We start from the raw sequence: 22,025 nt of genomic DNA on the forward strand, positions 1-22,025 counted from the left end.
CTTTCTGAAACAGAAAATGTATCTGCAGGTTGTTTGGCTACAATGACTCTGTGCAACACAGGTTTGAGGTCTGCGTTCACCTTTCCAGAACGTTGCCTTGTCTTTGGAGAGAGCAATGCAGCACGTATTGGACCACAGAGCTGCTCACTGCTTAAGGTCCACTTTAAATTGGCTGAGAAACAATGGGACGATTCATGCAAAGCTTCTCCTGTCTGCAAGAGCCTTGTGATGGGCGAAGCACCCCGGGCATGAGCAGCCAAGGTGCAGGACGCGCTTAGTCCCTCGCAGAAACTGGCGCTGCCCTGAGGTGGGCTCCAAAGCTGGAGGGGGTGACGAGGAAATCCGACCCAGAACGAAGGGACTGTGGTGAGAACAAGGTGCTTCTTCCACACACAAACTGGTGGGATGACGTAAGAGCAAAGTAAAGGAGGAGCTGGGACCCTCAGGACAGCACTGAGTACCCCACGGCGACAAGCTGCAGCTCCAAGCCTGTGTTCAGAGGCAGTTCTGCAAGGGACACCTCTGTTGCACACCTTACGCGTAACAGCTCAACGAGACGGCCCAATAAACCACTAAATTAGGCCGTCTCTGTGTTAACTTAGTTTAATCTTTTAATTTACTGGACTGCCTGGCCGCAGCTCCCCGCACCCAGCCCCAGCTGGCGGCACCGCGGGGCCTCTCCTCGTTACCCAGGAAGCAGCAAATGAAATTGGCGCCCGCGCCTGGCGGGAGCAGCAGCGCGAGGAGCCTGGGCGCACGAGGGAGCGACCCCAGCGAAAGGAGCCGGCTCCTTTCGCTACTCCAGGATGGCTATTCCCAAGAGAAAGAAACACTCGAGTTTACTCAGGTGGACACTGGTCATAATGGCCGGGTGCATCCTGCTAGGGCCTGTTACATCCCGAGTCAAAAAGAGTTTTCCACTCAACATCTGCAGGTCAGGAACACACGGGCCTCCCGGGTAATTCTAGCAGCCTCAAGCAATAGGGTTTCTCATAGCAAAGCTATTCTATGCCTCTATTTTTTGCTTCATTTTCATTACTGTAACATGTAGGTGGGTGGAATATTCCAACTTCAGAGCCCTGCTCACCCACGCGCTGACCACAGCCAGCGCTCCTGAGCCCCCAGCACGGAGTCGGCGAGCACCTACCTTTGCCAGCCGTTCCTTCTTGTCCCACCAGTCATCGAACGCCCGAAACGCCACCACTTCAACCATCTTCCTGTTCAGGTCCCTTTTCATGATCGCCTTCAGCTCCTTCACGATGACCAGGAGGACTCCATCCACAGTAGCTTTATGGGGATCCTCCTTCTTCGGCTCGTAACCCGGCGGCGGAACCGAGGGGTCAAACTTGGGCAGCGGCGGCCACTGCTGCCCACGACCAAGCGCTGCTCCCATGGAGAAGGGGCGGTAGGGTGGCAGATTCAAGAACTGCATGCGGGCCCCCATGAAAGGTGGATACTGGTACGTGTTTTGTGCCTGCATCATGCGGCTCAGCATCTGCGTTTGCATCTGGAAGGACATGGGCATGCCGCCCCAGTGGTTGCCCAGGACGCTTATCATATCCACCTGCATGACGGGGAACATGCCGGGGTGGAAGGGAGGAAGAGGAGGCAAGATGTGAGGCGGAGGGACCCCGGGCGGCGCGGGCAGCGGCGGCGGCGGGACGGTGACCGCGGGGTGCGTGGGCGGTGGCGGTGGCGGCAGCGGTGGTGGCAGCGGGAAGCCCGGCTGCGGCGGAGGTGGCGGCGGCGGCGGCAGGGGAGGGAATCCCGGCGGGGGCATGGGGATTGACGGGGCCATCACGGCCGTGTTGCTGACGGACGAGTTCACCACGATGGTTTTGGCACACTCCGCGCTGGTGATGGGCGCGGGATTCATCTCGTCGTCGGAGATTTCCATGTCCTCCCCTGAAGAATGCTGACCCTGCGGCAAAAGAGAGAGGGAAAGGTGAGGAGTACAGTCCTTGCACACTGAACACCGTCACGCTGGCTGCTTCAAACCAAAGCTAAGTTGAACACGTTTTAATGGGGAGCGGAGAAAAGCGCATGATGCTCTGAACAGACAGGGCCCGTGGAGCAGCTGGTGCCTATTGAAGCTATTCTGGGCCCTGCCAGCCCTGAGGAAGCAGCGAGGTAAAAGCCTTCGAGAAGCACATCGGTACCGACAGAACAAACCCTCTGCTGCCATGGAACAGAAGCAACTCCAGAAGGGCGCCCAAGCCAAACGTCTCGCGCTGCAAGACACCTTATCTCTTATTTATATCTAATACTGACAGGTGCATTACCCCACAGGGGGTTATTCTTTAGTTTTCACCACGCACAAAGAAACAATTCCTATCTTTTACTTTTTTTTAATTACAATCCCTGGCTCACTTGCTGTCAACATTTAACCTCTGCTTGTGGGCAGACACAACACTTCGCAGTATTGTCTGCTGCTCCTCCAACTTGTCTAGACTAGGCCAAAGCAATTCACGCTGGGGAAAAAAAAAAAGGTGGCACTGAATCTGCTTAAATTGCCTTTATTCTTCACAGGTTCTCTCTTTCATAAATGCTGTGATTCAAAGACACTTCCCACGTGTGGGGGACGCAGCGATGGCCCCGCTTCGTCCAGAGCTCCTGCTCCCTCTGCCCCAGCCCTGCCGAGCGGGCAGTCCTCAGAATCAAGTGCTATTTCTAGGTGCCTGTCTCAATCCCAGCTGCAGCGTTGGAACCTGCCGTCCCATTTCCACAAAATCTGACTGAAGGTCTCCTGGATGTTTAGTTTTCCCATGTTCGAGATCAGCACATGTCCCTTCCACCTGCTCTCTTCCTGGTCTTCCTGACCTAAGAGGGCAGCAGAGCTCAGCCTGCACCATCCCCGGAGAACCTGCACAGGCTCTTTCCTGAAGCTGCTGCGACTTGATTCTGAACCTGGGAATTAACTCAGCCTGTTGGGTAACAGAAGAAGCGGGAGCAGGCGAGCGATGGCACCGCGGCTGCACCAAGAGCAGCCACCACGAGCAGCCCCGGCGAGCACCGGAGGCCACTGCGGCTGTGGCCGCCAGAGAGCAGGCTGTGCGCGACGGCGAGCGCGGCTCGAGAGCGAGCTGAGCGTGACGGCGAGCGTGACGGCGAGCGCGACGGCGAGCGGGGCTCGAGAGCGGGCTGAGCGCCACGGCGAGCGAGGAGGGCGATGGTGAACGGGGCGCGCGGCTCGAGAACAGGCTGCACACAAGGGCGAGTGGGTGCACGGGGCTCGAGAGAGGGCTGAGCGCCACGGCGAGCGGGGAATGCGACGGCGAACGCGGTGAGGGGGACAGGGAGAGGGCGCCTGGCCCCGTGCCTCCCTCCTCCGGCTTCCCTGCCTGCCCCCGTCGCAGCCCCGGCCTGTGTGCGCCTCAAACACCCCAAAAAACCAATTGCCACCTCTTCTGATGACACTTTATAAGCCCCAAAATGAAGAGGTGGAAAAAGGTGAAGTACGAATTGTGACCCACTGAACTCAAGGCTTTTCAGAGCTGTGTTTCATCCTTCCCCCCATGGACTCTCCACCGAACGGCTTCGTCCGGCCTCAGGAGATCGGCTCTGCCCGGAGCTCCCACTCGGACCGGCCCTCAAAGGGTGCCTTTAGGTGCAGTCTCAGTACCAGCAATCCTGCCTCGTGAACGAGGTTGGTTTTCCCTCTTCAGGGAAAGAGCAGGTGGGAAAAGCTGCTCCTGGCATTACCGGGAGCGGGCAGGACTGGCCAGATCCCACGTTCTGGTGCCCAGGAGCTCGCTTCATTTGTGCACACAGTTATTCCTACTGCACTGAGAGCTGCTAAAGCAGCACCGAGCATTTCTGGAACACCAAAACGCTGGTGCTTGGCTGGGCCTGCGGGAAGGATGAGCGGACGCCCCGTTCCCAGCTGGCCGGAGCCGCCTCGCTGCCCTCGTGCTCCAAGCGATCCCTGCCCCGGCTTCACCCTGAGCAAGGTGGAAAAGGAGGGAGAAAGTTTAAACTGCAGGGAGAAATGGGTGGAAAGACAGAGGAAAAAAAGAATACACAAGGTTAGGGAAAGGGTCACAGCAAAAGAAGAACAGCTAGAAGGAGAAGTCTTTAAAGAAAGTTAAAAGAGATGAATATTTAAAGAGGAAGAGCAGCTACAGAAAAGTTATATCCAAGAGGGAAAAACATCGGCACCAACTGAGCGAGATCAAGCTGCAGAAGCAAAAAAGAAATCAAGGGGAGACACAGAAATATCTTTTGTTATATGAGCTCCTTCGCATTGACCCTTCTGAATGCGGCCTGACTGCGGCTGCAAGCAGCAGAGCCAAACGCAGCTGTGCTGCCTCCCCGAGCAGCTGCCCTTGCGCTGCCTTCCCGCTTTGCTTTACAGCACTGACTACGTGAGCTGATCCCAGCTTCCGAGTGACGGTGAGGATGTCACCTCCATCCTCATCAACACCCTGGGTTGGCCGGCCCCGGAGACCCCCTGCACGCTGGCGAGGCTGCAGAACCCTCAGAAAAAAGCCTCCCTTCAGCCCACTGAGAGAAAAGCCATTTGCAACGAAATTAATTTGCAGTGCCACCTTTGCTTTGCATTAATTAAATTAAGAGTTAGCAAAACAGGTATTTAATTATGTGCATGACACATTTTCCAAAGGTGTTTCAACGATGCAAATTTGTCGGCAGAGACTCACATCAGCATCACTACCTGGAAGGGGCCTGGGTCGCTCTTTGTCCCTGGCACTGTCATTCCTCACACCTGGACACTCGATTTGGGACCGGCAGAGCCTCTGGAGCCAGACAAAGGGGACGCCCCGAGACCTCATTCCTGATCAGCAAGAGCGCAGAGAGCTACTGAATATGGGATACTGCTCTTAGAGCAATACCCAGCATCTAGCAAGCGCTGAAATACTCTTTTTTGGCACCGGCTTAGCTGTATTGGTGGTAAATACTCTGTCTCACTGAATGTTGTGGCTATTCTGTCGCATCCTCACTGGGTCCTGCTGCACCAAGAAGCAGGACATGGGCTCAGCGGCTCTCATTTAAACAACTACTTTAACATTTTCTAAGTGTCAAGGTGAATTTTATCTTCAAATGACATTATATTTGTCAATTCTGATATTCTTTGGTGAGATATTTAAGTGGCAATCTGCCTTTACCAGAGCTCGCTGCTGAATGGCACTGGTGGGAGCAAAAAACACTCCTTAAACCTGCAACAGGGAATGCTCCACATTAACACGCTGCCGATCGCTGCCGCTCCACGAGTTCCCAGGAGGTTTTCAGCAAAGCAAGAACTAAAACCAGAATTCTTTCTGGGATTAAAAGTTATCAGAACCCTGATAACTAAATCTAAATTGTTGCTGATTGTTTTTGGATTAAGGGTCTAAAAAATAGCAAGTGAGCAAGTCTCATCCATATTTACAAAAAAAAGTGGGGTACCTGTACCTCTTTCAAATGCAACTCTCAGGCTAAGCAAAGAAGGGCAAAATACAACAGTCTGACCAAGGCGATGGACTCACCCATGGTTTCACTCCTTGGAGGAGGCAGCAGATCACTTGGGCATCTTGATTTCTTTACTGCAGCCTGCAAAAGTCTCTCTCGCTCTTGGACAAGGAGAACCAGAGCTCGAGGTGATGCCGTATCCTCCCTGACAAACACTCCGCCTCGGCTTGGCGCGCGCTTTGGCCCGGTGCTTATCTCCGGGCGCTCCTGTGGCACCACACACCTCCGGGCTGAGCAACAGGTGAAGCAAGCGCCAGCGATAAGCACGGGGGTAAACAAACAGCATCACCCCGGGTGAGGAGGAGGGCAGGAAAAACATCCAATCTGGGGGCTGCAGCGAGCAGGGAATTGCGTGTTTGGCCAGCCAGGCCCTTCTTGGTTTCCACCAGATGGAGGGAGGGACAAGCCTGTGTGAAGCCAGGAGGATGGAGGTGGGAAGTACGCCCAGCGCAATTAGTGGTCTGAGGTAATTAGGTCTTCACTGATCTAGAAGGAGGGAGGCTTGAGAAGTCAGTCCCACAGCGGGAAGGCTCAGCCAGGACTGCCTTGTGGCGAGGGAGCTCCATCCTGCACCTTTCAGCAGCACTTTGGAGAGGCACAAGCTTCCTGAGGTGGCAATTCCCAGCGCTACGGATTAACCTGGCAGGAAAACGACCGCCAGATTTGCCGTAACAAGGAGCTTGAAGACAAGATAAATTGGCAAAGGGGGCAACGACTTGCCGAGGGGCTTGCTCTGCTTGCTGGCCAGCGCAGCAGCCTGCGGAAATCGCGAAGGCTGCGCTGGGGTGCGTCCTCCTTCCCAAGGGGAGGCAGCTCCGAACTGCAAGCTCCAGGGCAGGGGATGCGGCGATGCTGCTCCAGCCGGCAAGACTGCCAGGAAGGGGATGTCTGGAGAAGCCAAATACTTCCCTTGAGTTGCCGGCACACACAAGAGTCTTGCAGGCATTGGCAGGGAAGCAAGTGAGAGCAAACACCCTCCTCCGAGCTCAGCATCGCCGGGGCTGCAGCCACGGGACCTGCACGGCGTGGGCCTGAGCGGCCTCACACGGGCCCTCCAGCCCCACAGATGATCACGGAAGACGGTGGCTGTAGCAGATGGGGCTCAGGTGGCCCCCTGCGACGGGCAGCTTCTCAGCACGCACGAAACGCCCCAAAATCGGCTTTACCATCACATGGAACCGTGGTATTTGCCATCAAGACTTACGTAGGGGGTTAAAAAGAGTAATAATAAAGGGGTTTCTTCATGGGGAGAAGATGGAGGGAAGAGGAAGGAGGGGAGAAGAGAGGGGTGTTGACACTGGGGAGCCACATACTAGGGCTGCCCATGGCAATGGTTGTGCTGGGGTCTCTGTTTTAGGGGGAGGGATGGATGCAGCTGAAGAGCTATTTGCCATCCAACTTCAAAGGCTGCAGTGGGCTGGGAAGCTAAGTCATGCATAAAGGGATGGGAGAGTGGCAAGAAAACACCCCCTGCGGATAAATTAGTCAGGGAACGTTCCCTGCTTCTCCCTATGATTTTTCTAAAGCCAGCCTGTCTCTGCCCAGGTAAAGCCCTTTTCAGACACCAGGTTCAGAGAGTGATTCAAAGGCCTGGGAACAAACCAGACAAATGCGGCAGAGGAATTGAACAATCTCTCCAAAAAAAGAAAGAAGAAAGAAGCAGGCGATAGGCTTCGCTCTGTCATTTTCTGCCATCTCAGCTATTAGGAGCAGATTTGCTTCCAAGGCTTGTCCATACACAAAAGCTCAGGAGTTGGAGACAGCAGCTCTGTAAAGCAGCAAGAAAAAGACGAAGAAACTGGGGAGAAAGCGCACAGGACAGGGAGAATCCCCTGTTCCCAAGCGCTTGTCAGCCGTTCTGCACAGTGGTGAGCACAGACACAGCAGCATCTCTGGGAGGCAGAAGGTATTTTACAACCAGTGGTAAATCAGGGAACAGACTATGTGGGATGAGAGCCCACCTGCAAGTAAGAAGGAGAAAGGGTGCAGTAACACCAGGAGTGTGGGGCACACGGAGCCTTCCAGCCCCGAGCCGGCAGGAGCCCGGGTGGCAGCCCCCGAGCTTTAGCTCAAACGGAGCCACTAATTCAGATTTTGCTACCAACAGAGCGATAAGAAAGCAGATAAACTTGAAAAGCACCCTGCTTCCCAACTGATAACAGCCCATTGAAGACTAGTAGTACACCTACTGTATTCAAACGAGTCCTAATCAGCCAATTTGTTATTTTGCCCCCTTTTACGCATTGCTACTATACCCTAGAGTATCTGAAATCACGCGGCTATTATCGTTCCAGCAGCAGTTTCAGTGGCCCGTTTGGTGCTCTGCATTTCCAGTGTCAGCAGCAAGAGCAGTTTAATTTATAAGACCTGAGTGTTCTCAACATAGCCTGCGCGATGGGAGCTTCCTCAGCAGCAACATCAAAACCCAAGGAATCGGACAAAAAAAAAAGAAAAAAAAAAAAAAAGGAAGGACAACTGGCACGAGGGGAAATGGAGAGCTTTGGTTAAACACTCATCAATACCCTCCTTCAAAGCTCCCTTGCTCTCAGAGCAAGGTGACCATCCTGAGGCTGCTTTCAGCATCCCTCATGGGTGGGTTTGAACCATGAACCTGGCTCCTCTCCCCCCGCTGTTGCTCCAAATTTCTAGGGCACCATCCTGGTTGGTTTAAGCAGTTGGAAAACAAGAGGCCCAAATGTTCCTGGCCCCTGCAAGAAAAGAGTGGAGCCGCAGCGGGAGCGGGGAGCCCAGAAGAGCCCTCTCCAAACGCCTCCGGGTTTTACCCTCCCAAAGGTGTGCAGCGAGCGCGCATGTAATACGCTCATTAAAACACTAAATATCCCCCTCATTCTTACACAAAGCCTAAAGCAATACAGCCAGAAACACCCTCGGGGTCTCCCTTTCCAAAAACCACCCTGGGAGAGGAGGCTTTTTCCCGGAATGCTGCTCTTTGGGAGGCCAACGCAGCCCTTGCGGCCGGTGCCTGCGTTAGCAACAAGTCGTGCGCAGGACACAGACCTTTCTTGGACTTGTAGAAGATATCGAACTGCAAGTAAACTGCCCTCGCTGTATGCAAAATAAATTGTGACCGCAACCGTTGTAAGGTACTGGAGTGGAAATACCCCACTGCTGGGGGCATTTCCTCTGCCATTTGCTCAGGCATAAAATATTCAAAAAAAAAAAAGGCACAGAGGCAAACAGTGCTGATTTCCCCATTTGTCCTCTCATTAGCAAGTAGGAGGTTGAGAACAAATGCAAGCAAACCCTGCATGTACCTCACAATTCTTACAGAAATCAATTTCAAAATTCAACCAGGCACCTTGTTGCTGCAGGTATTGCAAAAACCGTGAAGCACAGATGGGTTTAAAAACAGATCAGAGCCATTTGTGGAGGGCAAGTCCATGAGGACAACACAGCACCACGGTGCAGGAAGCCTCCCTGCAGCCAAATCCTACTGCACGGATCCGGAGGAGCCGGAGAGCCCCTGGGAGACCCACCGGCTGTCAAGGCAGCCTCATGAAACAGGCTCACCTCATATGGAAGCTTTGGGGGGAAACAAGGAGCAATCACCACCGAAGAGCAGCCAGAGAAAGTCAAGGACAGGGCTTCTCCTTGCTCACTATCAAGCTGGTCCAAAGTCTCTTTCTGCTTCTGCAAAGTCACAGTGAGGTTTCACCACAGATGCCAGCCAAGGTGAAAGGTCGGGTGCTCGCAGGCACCTACCTTCTGTACACGGATCCAGACCCCTTGGCTTTTATTTTTCTCTTTTAAATAGCTTAGTTTGAAGGTGCAGCTGAACTCCTGCATAGACAGGTTACTCACCCAGAGCCACAGAGAAACTTGGGAAAAGGCCACAAAAGTGACGGGCCGGGGCTCTCAGCACCCCTATGACACCCGCGGCTCTGGGTCCCAGGGAAGCAGCTGGAAGGCGCAAGCACCTTTTGGAGCAGATGCGGCTCCAAAAGCAGCTTTCCCTTCGGGAACAGCTGGCTCCAGGGTTTTTAAGCATTAGCTTTGGCTTAGGGCAGTACCGTCAGCTCCCTTCGCAGCACCAGGACGGCAGAGCAGCGGCAGGACGGAATCAACAGGCCTCACCTCCTCGGGACAGAATCGAGGCCAGGCCTCACTTCAGCACAGTCACACTGTGCAACAGTGTGGATGCCACAGCTTAAAAACCTTAGGAATTAAAAGGGCAGAAACACTACATACAAAATTGGGTCACAACATGGGTGCAGCTTAGGTAAACTGAGTTGCAGCAAGGCTTGAACTGAGCCCGATATCCATTTACATTAAAACCTTGCCCTAGCAAAATCTCCATCCCAATTCACAACTCCAGGCACTATTAAAAACTGCTCTTTTGAGTGAGGTGGGTTTGTCTGTTTTACACGGCAGGATTCTGTCTAACACTCATATTTTCTTCAGCTGGACACAAAAGCAGATCCCTGCAAATGCTTTCAGAGCACCGACAGGCACCTGTGGAGGCTGCATCCACTGCAGAGCCGATGACCCCGGGAACCCAGGAACCCCTCGTGTCCCCCAGCCTCTCTCTGCCCAGCCCCAACTCGGATCTGCCTCAGGTTTGCAAAAGTGCCCGCTGTTTCCATTCTCCTAATGTAATGGGAGTGATATATCCCAGTGAAAAATAAAAAAGCCACTTCACAATTCTTTGCCAGGTCACAGAGGGAAGGCACGTGGAGAGGACAGTGTGTGTGGAGCTACACACTCCTCGCTGGCAAGCACCACGCTCAGGAAAAGCCTTAATAAAGGAGTGACTCATTTCCACCCCCTGAACATGCACACACGGGAGGAAGGAGAGGAAGGAGCAGCGTAGGGACCCCCCCGGCTACTCCTCTTCCTCCCCGCTCCCAGATCACTTTCCTTAACTCTCTCCCTGGCTTTCTGCCTGGCAAGGCAGAGCGTTGGGTGCCATGGGGGTGGGCTGGTCAAAGGTGTGTGCTCAGCTGCGCTCAGGATGCAGTTATCAGCTCCACGTAAACACACGCGCTGCAGAGCGAACGCGCCCGGAGCGTTCCCGCTCGGGATCGGGCTCGCCGAGGGTGCCCGGCAAAGCCGCCGCCGAGCGCCTGAGTCAAAACAGCCGCGTCCCGAAGAGGGGAAACCGAAAGTCTCGCTGCAGCCAGGCCTTGCATGACAGGAATCCTCCCAGCGGGCGGGTGGGCACGATGCCGCCCGCTCCCGTTCGCGCGGCGGTTTCGCTTCTGCCACGGGCACAGGGCTCGCTGGGGCCTCTATGCGCGGCGGCTGCAAACAGCTTCCTTTGAATAACAAAAGTCTGTGTTTTTAAAGACCTTTTTCCTATTTCAAAATCCTTGGTTTAAAACATGCGAGCAGGAGCCTTCTCTCACGGTGAGCAGGCGTTTCCAAAAGCAAGCCCCGCGCTTTCCGAACAAACGCCGGCGCGGCAGGAACGAGGCCGGGTTGAGGGAGCTCTCGCAGGCAGGCAGTGACAGGGCTGCTTTCGCTCTGGGTTTCGCTTTGCCATCCCTAGGTACAAACCAGCACCCTTAACCAAAAGGGTTTTTTTGCAAAAGGGTTTGAATTTTGCAGAAGGGAGTGCAAAGGCACCCGAATTCAGTGTGGATGCAAAGAGTACTGGACAATGAGCCCAATCTAGAGGCCTCCAGGAAAGGCAGCAGCTGGCAGCGACTTGAGCCAGTTTCTCTGTGTGCTGCTCCGTGTCCTGCACCCGCAGCATGGCGGCTGCTCCTCTGTCTTCTACATCAGACTCAGAATTTAGTGTCTTCTGGTGGCTACACAGCATGGTAATAGCAATTATTTTCTCAGTATTTCCAGTGCTTACCTAAGGCACGGTGACGTTTTCGTTGTGTCACTGTGTGCTGCCACCCACACTGCCTTCCCTGGGTCACCGCGCACAGCCATCCGCCGCGAAGGGTGGCGAGGATACGGCACGGGGAAAACCATGGAGAAAAGCATGTCCCTGGAGCGTGAGGCTTCGTGACCTGCATTTGTGACACCTGAACATTCAGGATCATCTGTGTTGACAGGAAGAGGAAAGACTCCACACGCAGCAAGAGGAGAGATGCCCAAAGGTCTCCAAGTGCAACAGGCTGCAGAGCTCAGACTTGCAAAGCCTATTCCTCCATAAACCGTGTGCTGTAGTTAAACACTGCAGCTTGGACCTAAGCTTCCAGAGCGCCACAACAGTTACAGGTGTCACCAAAACAAAAACACTGTCCCTGTTTACTCATGAGCAATTCAGTTACATAAATCCAGTCCAGCAGGAGCAGAAAGCTTCTGCCACGGCAGAAGTGGTGGCAAAGCAAAAAAAGAACTGAAGCTGAGGCAAGAGTGCAATCAGCAACGGTGATTTGCAAAAAGGGACAGCGATGTCGTTCCTGGTAGATATGCAAAGTGAGAAAGCCTCAAAGTCTGGCCTGAGCCAAGAGTGGAAGCAGCACTCGGCCTCCCGACCACAGCCTGCTTTCTATTTTTCAGTTACACTCCAGAGCATTTCACCATTTCTAGCTCTGTTATCGGCACCTCCCCTCGCTCCCCTAAGGTAGCTGGGTATCAAAAACACCCCAAACCGTCAAGAGTCCTGCATTTCTCAGTGTGGTTCTCCCCACTGCAAGCATGCTGGAACACCCGGCCACTCCTGCACTGCTTTCCTTCAAAAGGGACCATGATAAAAGAGTGACACCGAGTTTGTCTGCGCTCTCTGCTTCCCGCGTGGCCTCGGCCTCGTGAGCCCTCCTAGAGTCAAACTGGAGCCTGGGCCAGACACAGCTCAGCGAGCGCTGACCGACTTCTCTGCTTCACAAAAATTGGGTAGGAATAACAGGCTGTCACGTGGGAGATGAATCAGATGTACGAGGAAGCAGCCCCTGCTTGTGGTCTTGCAGTGCCAGCTCTGGAAGGACACAGCGGCACAGCCTGCATTTCCACAAGCCCGGAGACGTGGACGCTGTGGGAATGTGAAGGGATCCAGCCCGGAGCCCCCTGGCAGCAGGAGAGCCGGCCCTGCACCCAGCCTCTGCCACAGCCGCACGGGGACGACTCTGCCAGCCCCTGGGGACCCTGCAGGCGCTGCCTGCGACGCCTAGAGACACGTCCCAAAGCAAGAGTTTTTCGAGCAGAACCACATGCTTACACTGAACAGATCCCTGAGGCCTCTGGAGAGTCCAATGTTGTGTTTAAAGCACTTAGGATTTTTCCTCCGCTGCTCCAGTGGGTCAGGGCAGAGCAGAAGCTGTGGTTTAAGCTGCTTGCTCCCGGTTCAGGCTTAGCCCCACGGGCGCAGGCAGGAGCAGCGCGGCCATCCCCACTGCCCCGGCTCTGCTGGCGGCACCTCTGGAAACTCGCGCTCACCACACACCTAGGCCCCGAGTTTCCATGAGGAGCATGGTCCTGGGAGGCAGGATGGCATCCACGGGAGCTCCGGCGGCAGGAAAATTTGAAGAAGCGTTTATGAGATTGGGCACAGGAGACAGCTCTCCAAAGAATTTTTCCTCTTTTCCTCTATTAAAAAAATAAATAAATTCACAGCAACCACTCGCCACCTCTCCGCTCTGCCCCACCGCCTTCCAGAACGATGGATCCCACTAACTGCAAATTGGATCCCAGGTGTACCCATATATACTAGACATACGTAGCAGCTCCTTATAGGCAGGAGGGCTCTTGCACTGTTTCTGTGGAAACCAAAGTATCACATTTCCTTGCTCTTAGGCTCCACGTTCTCAACTGTAACGTGCATTTCCCCAGACTAAGTCACTTCTGGGCCTCGCAGCCCCCTGCAACACCCTCGCTGGGCACTGTGGGTCCAAATCCATCTCGGGAGTCCTGTTTAAGGGGCTGGTGATGCCCGAGGAACCCTGCAAACCTGCTGCCCTGCAAACACGCACGGGAGCCGCGCCGAGAGAGGCTCCTTGCACGCAGCAGGGAGGGCAGCACGGGGACACGGTACTGTGCACCCAGGGGACGTCAGCGCGTCCCGCAAGGACCCCACAGGGACATTATGGCACTCAGACATAAATTTTCTCCGGATTCAGGCATCACCACACAAGAACCCAAAGTTACTTCAACGTAAAGAGCAAATTCAGCCCCGATGCAACGGCAGGGCTCAGCAGAGCTGCGCTACAGGGACAAGCCCAAGCCACCCAGCCTGTGCTTACATGTAAGCGCAGCTCAGAAATCCTTCCAGGGTGATGGAGAAGGGTCCTGCTGCGCCAGCACAGCTGGTCCCAAAGACATCGTCCTGCCCAGGAGCCAAAGCAGCGCGTGGTGCTCGCGGCTGCGGGGGGCAGCAGGTCTTTCACGTGGCCCTAGGGCTGCTGTGCACTGTGCAGCTCCCAGTTTCCTCCCCAGAACATTTGCCAAGATTCCCACCCAGAATCAGCAGTAATGCTTCCACCTCACACTTGTTTCAAGATCCTTTTTTTTAGGATTGTCTTCAGCATTTTGGGTATCTTCCCCACCACAGTAACTATGCACTTATCCGAGCTGCCAGGAAGGCAGGAGTTTGTTAGCCTCCAAGTAAAATACTTTTATCTTCACAAATGTGCAAAGATACCATTGTCAATCATATGGTCTCCCTACTGCACACAAACTTCACACACAAACATGTTCAGAAGCTGGACCAGGAAAGACAGCGATTTACAACGAAGCACCTTGTTATAATCCTGCCACCCTCCCTCACACGTACAGGCCGGGTCTCTTCCTGTAGCAGCCCAAGGAAAACCAAGAGCTGGCTCAAACGGGATGTCAAAACGTCAAATGGCGCTTACTTCACCTTTGCACTTCTGAAACAGCACAGAAAGACCCTATGAAAAAGATACTGTGATAATTCCATCCTTGTTATCTCTCAGCAACAAAGTAAAGAAAGTTTGCACACTGCTACCCTCAAGAAGTTGACTAACCTAACAATGTCATTGGACTAGTTTTCTTCGTTGCCATCTCCTGTCCCGAAAGCCCCTCCTGCCTCGTCTCCCTGGCTGGCAGGTTGTCTCTTTGCCAAGGATCCTTCTTTCCCCCCTCACCTCGTAGCGCCCACACCCCGGCCTTGGCAGAGCTTAGCAGGACTTTCTCTGCAGACCGTAATCCCTGGTGGGAGATGAGTCGAGGTAGGTGTTGCAGGGAGGACAGCCCTTCTATCCCACACCCAAACTCCCTCTGGCCTGGCAGTGTCATACCGGATCCTGCCATCAAGTTACGGGCTCTTGCAGGAGAAATCGGCGCAACTACCGGGGCTTGATTCACCTTCTTGGCTTATGCAGCTCTGGGTTTGAGGTTGCCCCATGATTTAGCAGCCCATTAGCTACATAACAAATGTTACTAGCAAACATCAACAAAAAAATCCTACTCATTTTGATGGGAGCAGTAATAGGTCCTTGAAAAGCTCTTATTGTCTCAGGCAAAAAACTTCCCTGCAATTTTGCTATTGTCCTTAAGAGTCCTGAGCCAGAGCACACACCCAATGAGAGCTGCTCAGACCCCTGAAAGTAAATATGAAGTAAACAGTGGTTCAAGCTCTCTGCCCTTTATTGCTTCCTTGTGATACTTAACTAGCCCTCTCTAGTATATCATCTCTGCACTGCTCCCCATGCCGCAGTCGCTAGGAATATTCGGGCCTGCCTTCCCTCTGGACTGCAGGAGGATTCTTTGGAGGGCTCACAGTTGAACAGTGGTATCACAATAGGTTGAAGCCGAAGGTTCAGCTTCCAGCCCTCAGCTGGGCTCAATGCCCCTCTCTAACTGGGCTCCAAAGCTGCAGCTCAAATTTCAGCCTATGTAAAGTCCCTGCTCAGCTCCCCTCCTTCGGCAAAGGAGAGGAGAGCCAGGAGAGCCCTTCTCTAAAGGAAGAAAAAAAAAAATAAAAGAGGCGGGGAAGGAAGCGAAACCACATGGAGATGGTTTTTTGTACATCAGAAGGAGCAGTGAAAGGCGCAGGCAACTTTTCAAACATGCCAGAAAAGCTTAGCGTGATTTGCAGCTACGAGGAGGGAGGGATAAACAGGTCCAACAACAAACGCTGAACTTTTTGCGGGGAAAAGGCAATCAAGGCAGCCGTGACCTGCAGGGAGACCCTGGCACCCCCTTCTTGGCTTCGGCGGAGCATTGAGGTACTCATTTCATTTGGCATCCCAGAACCATCAGCATGAACTTCAGATACCGACACCTCATTAAGGGGAGACAAAGACTTAACTCGGGCTTCAGCGCCCGCGCGCGGCTGTCCCATCTCACAAGATCCCATCGGCTGCTCTCCGACGCTGGCCGAGGTCCGCAGGGAGCCCGACCCCCACGTACCACATTAGAGCTTGGGAGCTTTCCAAGTATGCTCCGAATTGGCTGCGTCTCCCAGCACAAGAGCAAGGAGAGCAGACACAAGGCCTGCATGTCACGGAGATCAGGGATGCCTTGCTCATCTCGTAAGCAGCCTAGAGGATTCCCTCCCAGTCCTGCTGGACCACGCTTAGGGAATAGAAATCCACTTCCTAACACATCCCGGGTCCCACTGGCCAGCGACTGCCTCCAGAGAGAGGAGCCCGGGCCAGCCTAGATAACGACCAGGACCTCAAGCAGTTGAATCACTGTGAAGGCTGAACGGCCACAGCTGCAAGGCCAGCCAAGTTTGGAAAGACACTTATAAAAAAGAATGTAGAACATCCACGATAGTTGCAGGGGATTTTATTTATCACCGAAATAGGCACTACATGCTGCTGCCGCTATGTTTTTCCTCCAGAGAAGCATTCTGCAAAGCGTGTTACCTAGAGCAGCGGTTCCACCTTTCCTGAAATGCAGCCACTTCTGGGGTGAAAACCTCACAACTGTGAACCACTGGAGGGAAATGCATTCTGCCAGGCTAACCACAGCAAACTTGTATAAGCAAATTTAATTGATCTATTACACTCGGCTCATTTACACGAGTGGAGCGCTCCTGAATGGCTGAGCTTTCCCTTACAGCAGGCTTCTTGCACACCAAGGACAGCAATTTCATCTGTGTGCATTACTGGTATAAATACTGAGCAGAAAGGGTCTGGCTCTTGCAAAGATTTTGACTATTCCTTGACACAGCAGACAAGGAGCAGCAGCTCCGCTGTAGGGGCGCTCACATTTGTTGCAACAGAGTTCCCAAACAGACACACCACGCAACATAATTTCCCTGTCTGCTGGCACCCTTCCACTCTGCTCAGCTCTCGCTGTCCCTTCAGCTCCCAGTTCCTCAGCCCAGGCAGCTCTGCTTCGTTATTGGAAGACTCAGGGGAGCCCGTCCCCCACAAGCCAACTATGTCCCCTTCTCAAGCGAGCAAAGGGAGTGTTAAAGCCCAGCAACTGTCTCCTGTTCAAACCAGATGGCAGAAATAGCTGGAGTGCTGTCAAACAAAGTATACATTCAATAGCGCGGCGTAACATGAAAGCCCCTTGAAGCAGGCGTGCGCACGCACAGGCACCCACAGCCGGGGACCTAGCTATGGCAGAGAGGACACGATTAACTGCTCCAGTGGCTTAAGTGTCTGTCGACACTCAGGACACTCACAGCAGGAGCACTGGCCAAAATTCAGTGGCTTGTTCAGTCCTTGAGCTCTCCTGGAACTATAAATTGTAGCAAGCTGCTGTAATAAACACAGAAACCCATCAACCCCACAAGAAGATTAAGACTTTGTGTCACATCTAGCTGATTTCCAGCTGTATAGTAGAAGAAAAGCATCAGAAACCCTATGCTCTAAGCAGCACAAGCCACAAGAAAAACACAGCAACTCTCGTGCCCAAACGTCGGGACACGCACCGAGCTTGACACCTCGCTCCCAGCTCACTTACCTCATCCATTTTCTCTGATGTTGGAGTCTGGTCACCAGGCACCATTTCTTTAACCTCCGAGGTCTCCGTTTTGGAGGTCCTGCTCAGGGGATCGACAGGAGTCATGCTGGCCTCCGACGCTGCCCTGGAATTCTGACCCAGAGAGGCTGTCCCAGGGATGGGCTCGTCGTCATCGGAGTCAGGCAGCGGCGTGGGGCTGATGTCCTCCAAGCCCGTGCTGGAGGGGCGCGAGGATGGTGTTTGAGCTCTGTAACCAGGCTGAGAGTTCGAACTGTACATGGGGATTGGAGAGAGCTGGGAAGAGGAAGAGGAGATGGGGCTACCTTCCATTCGGACCTCGTTATCTGAGTCATGTTCATTAAGAAAGGGTAACTTTGTTCTCTGCTCTTTTAAGAGCATCTCAATCCTTGAGTCTAAGCTGTTATGCTGCATTTCCGATTCCATGGTCGGGGTGCCGGGGGTCTCGCTCCTCTCCGGAGTCTGAGAGAAGGTTGTTGTACTCGGTTCGGGAACAGAGTTCGAATCTGGCAGGGGTGGAGGAGGCTCCTCCGGCTTTTCCTTCACGGGAACAAAATCAATAGTAGTGGCAGTGCTACTTTCCACAACCATCTCAGTTGGAGGTGGCGCAGGTCTTCGGTACTCCGCTTCCCGGGAAGTTTGGGGAAACTGCTGCTCATCAGCCTGGGGAAAAACAGCTGGTGCTTGGTAGGGAGAGAAGGCAGATTTGTAGCTTGAAGAACCAGAGTGGCTCAAGGGCGGAGTGTGAGAGAACTGAACGGGTTCTTGCTGATGAGATTTGAACGTACTAAACTGATGCTCCGGCCCTCGGAAAACGCCTGCTGAATTATGCACATAGTGATGTCCGGGGCGACGGTTGTAGGCGTCCGTAAACTTTGTTTCGTGCCTCCTGGGTTTGTACGCACTGTCCTGCCCAAAGTGGTACACAGGCGTCGTCTGCCGACTGGAATAGGTGGAATCCTGGGAAAAGGGCGTCCCGAGGCGTGGGGTGTGAGGGGTTCCTTGGGACTGAGGGGTGAATTGGCTGTACGAGTTTGGGGTGTCCTGCCGACAGCTGGAATAGGCTGTGTCGTGGGAAAAGGGTGTGCTGCTGTTGGGGGTGACCGACGAGCTCGCAGAGGACAGGGTACTGTCCTTCAGGCGTTTCAGAGAATCCGTCAGCTGTAGAAGCAGAAAAGAAAAAAAAAGCATATAAATATATACTCTAAAACCTATTTTTCTCATCTGTTTGGTTTTCAGAGAAGTTGAGAACCCTGGAGTTTGCATCGACTTCCATTGCAACAAAAGGGATCTGGGTTCTAACAGCCCTGAAAACAAATAACATTATCCACTAAGAACAGCTCCCTTCGATAAAAAAGGCATGTAGAGAAAAACTTGTCCATAAGAAAAGGAGAAAGAAAGCAGATAAATACTGTTTATCATTTATAAGCTATATACACAAGAACATTACATTGGTGAAGAGGAGATTTCCATGAATACTTTTAGCTAAAAGATTTTCTCTCAACTATGTGAAGCTCATCTAAATCTCAAGTAAGGAAGGAAATGGCAAAAACCTGCACTAAAACCACAAAAACGGAGAGCACTTCTGAGATATGAAACGATTAAATTAGCTTATCTGTGAACAAAACATACAAATCAGCACACTGCTAACCTGCGATCAAATCTGTGCAGCAAACCCTTACTGCAGCGGGGAGGCCTGCTGAACCCAGGGGGCTTTGCACCAGCTCCACGAGGGAGCCGACCCACCATCCTCTTCACCAAACGTTAATCTTCAACAAGGAGGGAAACGGCTGGATAACACACAGAAAGAATTTCTCTCCACTGCTGAGCACGCTGTTTGTTCCAAAAAGACAAACGATGGTAGAGCACTGCTGCTGATGGCACTCAAAAAACGGAACCCTCCAGACCTACAGAGGAACCAAGTGATTGTTCCTCATGTCACCTCCCAAGCACGTCCAGGGGTTTCCAGGAGCAGCCTGCTCAGACTCGGGCACTGCTGAGTCATATCAGTGCCACACTGACCATCAGAGCCAAAATCAATTCCCTGCAGCGCAATGCAAGAGCCCGGGGAATCGCTCTGCTAGCGAGAGGCAGGACGGAGCTCCAGCTCCCCCAAAGCTCCACGATGTCTCGCAGCTCACACTACGGTCTGGCTGCGAAATGAGGTGAAGAGAACCTTGACACGAGCTGCTTGCAGGAGGCCAGCACCTTCACACCTCAGCTCAGCTCTCACACCCTCTCCTTTAGATTTGTTTTGCTGTGACCCTTTGACGCCACAAACACGAGGACATCAGGAAACTTTCGTCCTCAGCTGTTCCAGTACCCTAGGAAAGGCACGAGCCACGTCACAGCTCCGCTATGACCCACCCCTCTGCCTATTAAGTGCATGTTTGATGTGGACTGGTGTCCAGCAGGGCTTGGATGTGGCCTCGGGGAAGGGACTGCAGCTCACGGCACTGCCAGGTCCTTGCTGGGAACAAGGGGGAAATCAGAAGTCGAGAATATTTTACTGAAACTACAATGACAAACTAACGAGTTTTTTGGCAGATCCTGCAAATAGCAACATGATGTGAACGGTTAAAGTTACCCGCAAAGCAATAATGCTGGTAGTAATTGGAAAAAAATCAATTCAGGATAATAATATATGAAAGACTAGGAACGTAATATACAGAGAAACAGTTTTAAAGCTAATTACGGTAGGGACTGCTTTTGAGGTTACATCAATTAGATGTTTTGTTTTTGCTGTTGCTGCAATTTCACAGTTAACAGCAAATCCGGACATTTCTACCTTAGGTTTGTGCAACAAGAAGTCAAAAGCAGGCCCTGCTCATTCCTCCTAGGTCAGGTGGAACACATACAAGTACTTTGCCAGGCAGAGCTCCCTGCAAAATCATCACTCGCCTCCTTCCCACTCCTTCCTGCCTTTAAAAAGGCTCTTGCTGGGAGGTATGGAAGAGTCTGCACCTCTACGAGTTTGTCTAGAGGTTACTGGGGATTTATTTTGCCTTGTTGCCGTTGCAGGGCTTGGTAGCAAGGAGAAGAATCTTGTTTTTTAGATCAATGAGATTTTCATCTTCATTGCACAGCTCTCTTCCTGAAGACATGTGATAGAGTTAATAAAATTACAGCTTTTTAAGAGTCGTAAGAATGCAGAGAAGTAGAGGAATGAATAAATTCACATTTAGCAGATCTTAAACTCTCTGCCAGATCACTTTCAAAAGTTGAGGCCTTAACGTATGTTCCCTAAGCCATAAAATCAGGAGCCAGAGTACATACAGATAAGCCAAGAGGTCTCACGGCTCCACACGGCTGGGCCCCTCTCCCTTCAGTGGGGCTGGGCGTGTAGAATTGGTAAAAAGCCCCTTACAGACCCACTCTGCAAATACTGGGGAATGCCTGGGGGCCTCTGGAAACACTGCTGCTGCTTTCTCTAGCACCTGATTCCAGGGATAATTCGGATTGTGGAGAACTGATGCCTAAGGATCCTGATGACTATGAATTGCTGCTGCTATTCAAGATTTGACACCTCTCTTCTAGCCTTTAAGCAGAACTGCAGAACACACGCACAGCAAGAATTACACACTGCAGACATTAGGCCAGATGTACGATTTGAAACATTTCCTGCCTTCAATGGAATAATTTCATAATTTCAAGATCTGGTCCAGTTCTCTTAACTGCAGGAATTTCTAACGCTAACATGGTACGCAGCGAAGTGTCTGTGGGCATCTTCCATTCAGAAAAGGACAAAAATCACTTATCCTGCTAGGCAGACACCGGGACATGGATTAGCTACACACAACCATATTTGCAGAGAGCTACATTTGCTATGGCCATGATTAGTGAGTTATCTTTTAATGTGAATCAGCAACATTCACTGATAAAATATTGCAGGTCAAGAGAAAGGTAGAGCTACATTAAGAGTGTTAAAAACTGAACTTTAACCAGACATTTGCAGGGAATTTTCCAGAAAGTCACTATTTAGAAAGGCCAAGCAACCCCTACCTGCAGAGCTTCATTCACAGTTGGCGACGCGTCTTGCTCGGTGCCAACGGGAAGGGTCTGAGGAGTGTAAAGACCATTAACTAGCAGTTCGTAGAATCGCATGCGGGTCTCACCTGCACAAACCACAATGGAAGAGTTTGTTAAACAGAAATAGAGCAGCCTGTGCAAAAATACATCATCCCGCCGGCACGATGGCCTCTGAGGAGGGCAAGGAGCATTTCAGAGAGGGATAAGAGAAGTGATGCTTGGGCCAGGTTTCCTAAATCCTTTAATTTTCACGTTTTAAAAGTGAAACCCTTAGGAAAGGGGTCACCCCTCTGCAGAAACCTCCTCCCGAACCCCCTGCCCACAGGGGCTGGCTGTCACTCACACAACCAAGGTGCAGGCAACGCCACGCACCAAACCTCGAGCGGCGCTTCTGCAAAAGGACATGCACTAACTGGGTTTGATTTGGTTTTTTTTGTTGTTGTTGTTTTTTTTCCAGTTTAAGGTGTGCTCAGTGGTATTCTTCAATGACATAAACCAGAGAAGCTAGTTGCCCATTACATTTTTGCCAGGCTTTAGCTTTCTTCATTCCTAAATTCCTGAATCCTAGATAAGACCCTAATACTGGATTTTTCGTTGCTGCAAAAAACCCAATCCTACTCCTTTTGCAGACTGTAAGAAAACTGTTATCAACTTCAAAGGATATGGAATCAGACCCTCTCAGACTGTGTGAATTTTGCTTATCTGAGAAATGGATC

General features: G+C 52.3%; 1 protein-coding gene across 2 annotated transcripts in view; it reads right to left on the reverse strand.

The window, feature by feature from the left end:
- The window catches only part of SETD1B (SET domain containing 1B, histone lysine methyltransferase), a 40,414-nt gene that overhangs the window by 13,925 nt on the left and 4,464 nt on the right, over nucleotides 1-22,025 (reverse strand). For both annotated transcript variants that reach the window (XM_088525128.1, XM_088525127.1), the window contains exons 5-7: nucleotides 21,283-21,395; nucleotides 17,263-18,441; nucleotides 1,148-1,921 (exon numbers count right to left, since the gene is read on the reverse strand). In XM_088525128.1, coding sequence (XP_088381254.1) covers nucleotides 1,148-1,921; nucleotides 17,263-18,441; nucleotides 21,283-21,395 — 2,066 coding nt within the window. The remainder of the gene's footprint in view (nucleotides 1-1,147; nucleotides 1,922-17,262; nucleotides 18,442-21,282; nucleotides 21,396-22,025) is intronic.

The sequence above is a fragment of the Tinamus guttatus genome, unplaced genomic scaffold (assembly GCF_059628265.1).
Source record: "Tinamus guttatus ecotype Peru unplaced genomic scaffold, ASM5962826v1 Tinamus_guttatus_pri_ptg000223l, whole genome shotgun sequence".
Lineage (NCBI taxonomy): Eukaryota > Metazoa > Chordata > Aves > Tinamiformes > Tinamidae > Tinamus > Tinamus guttatus.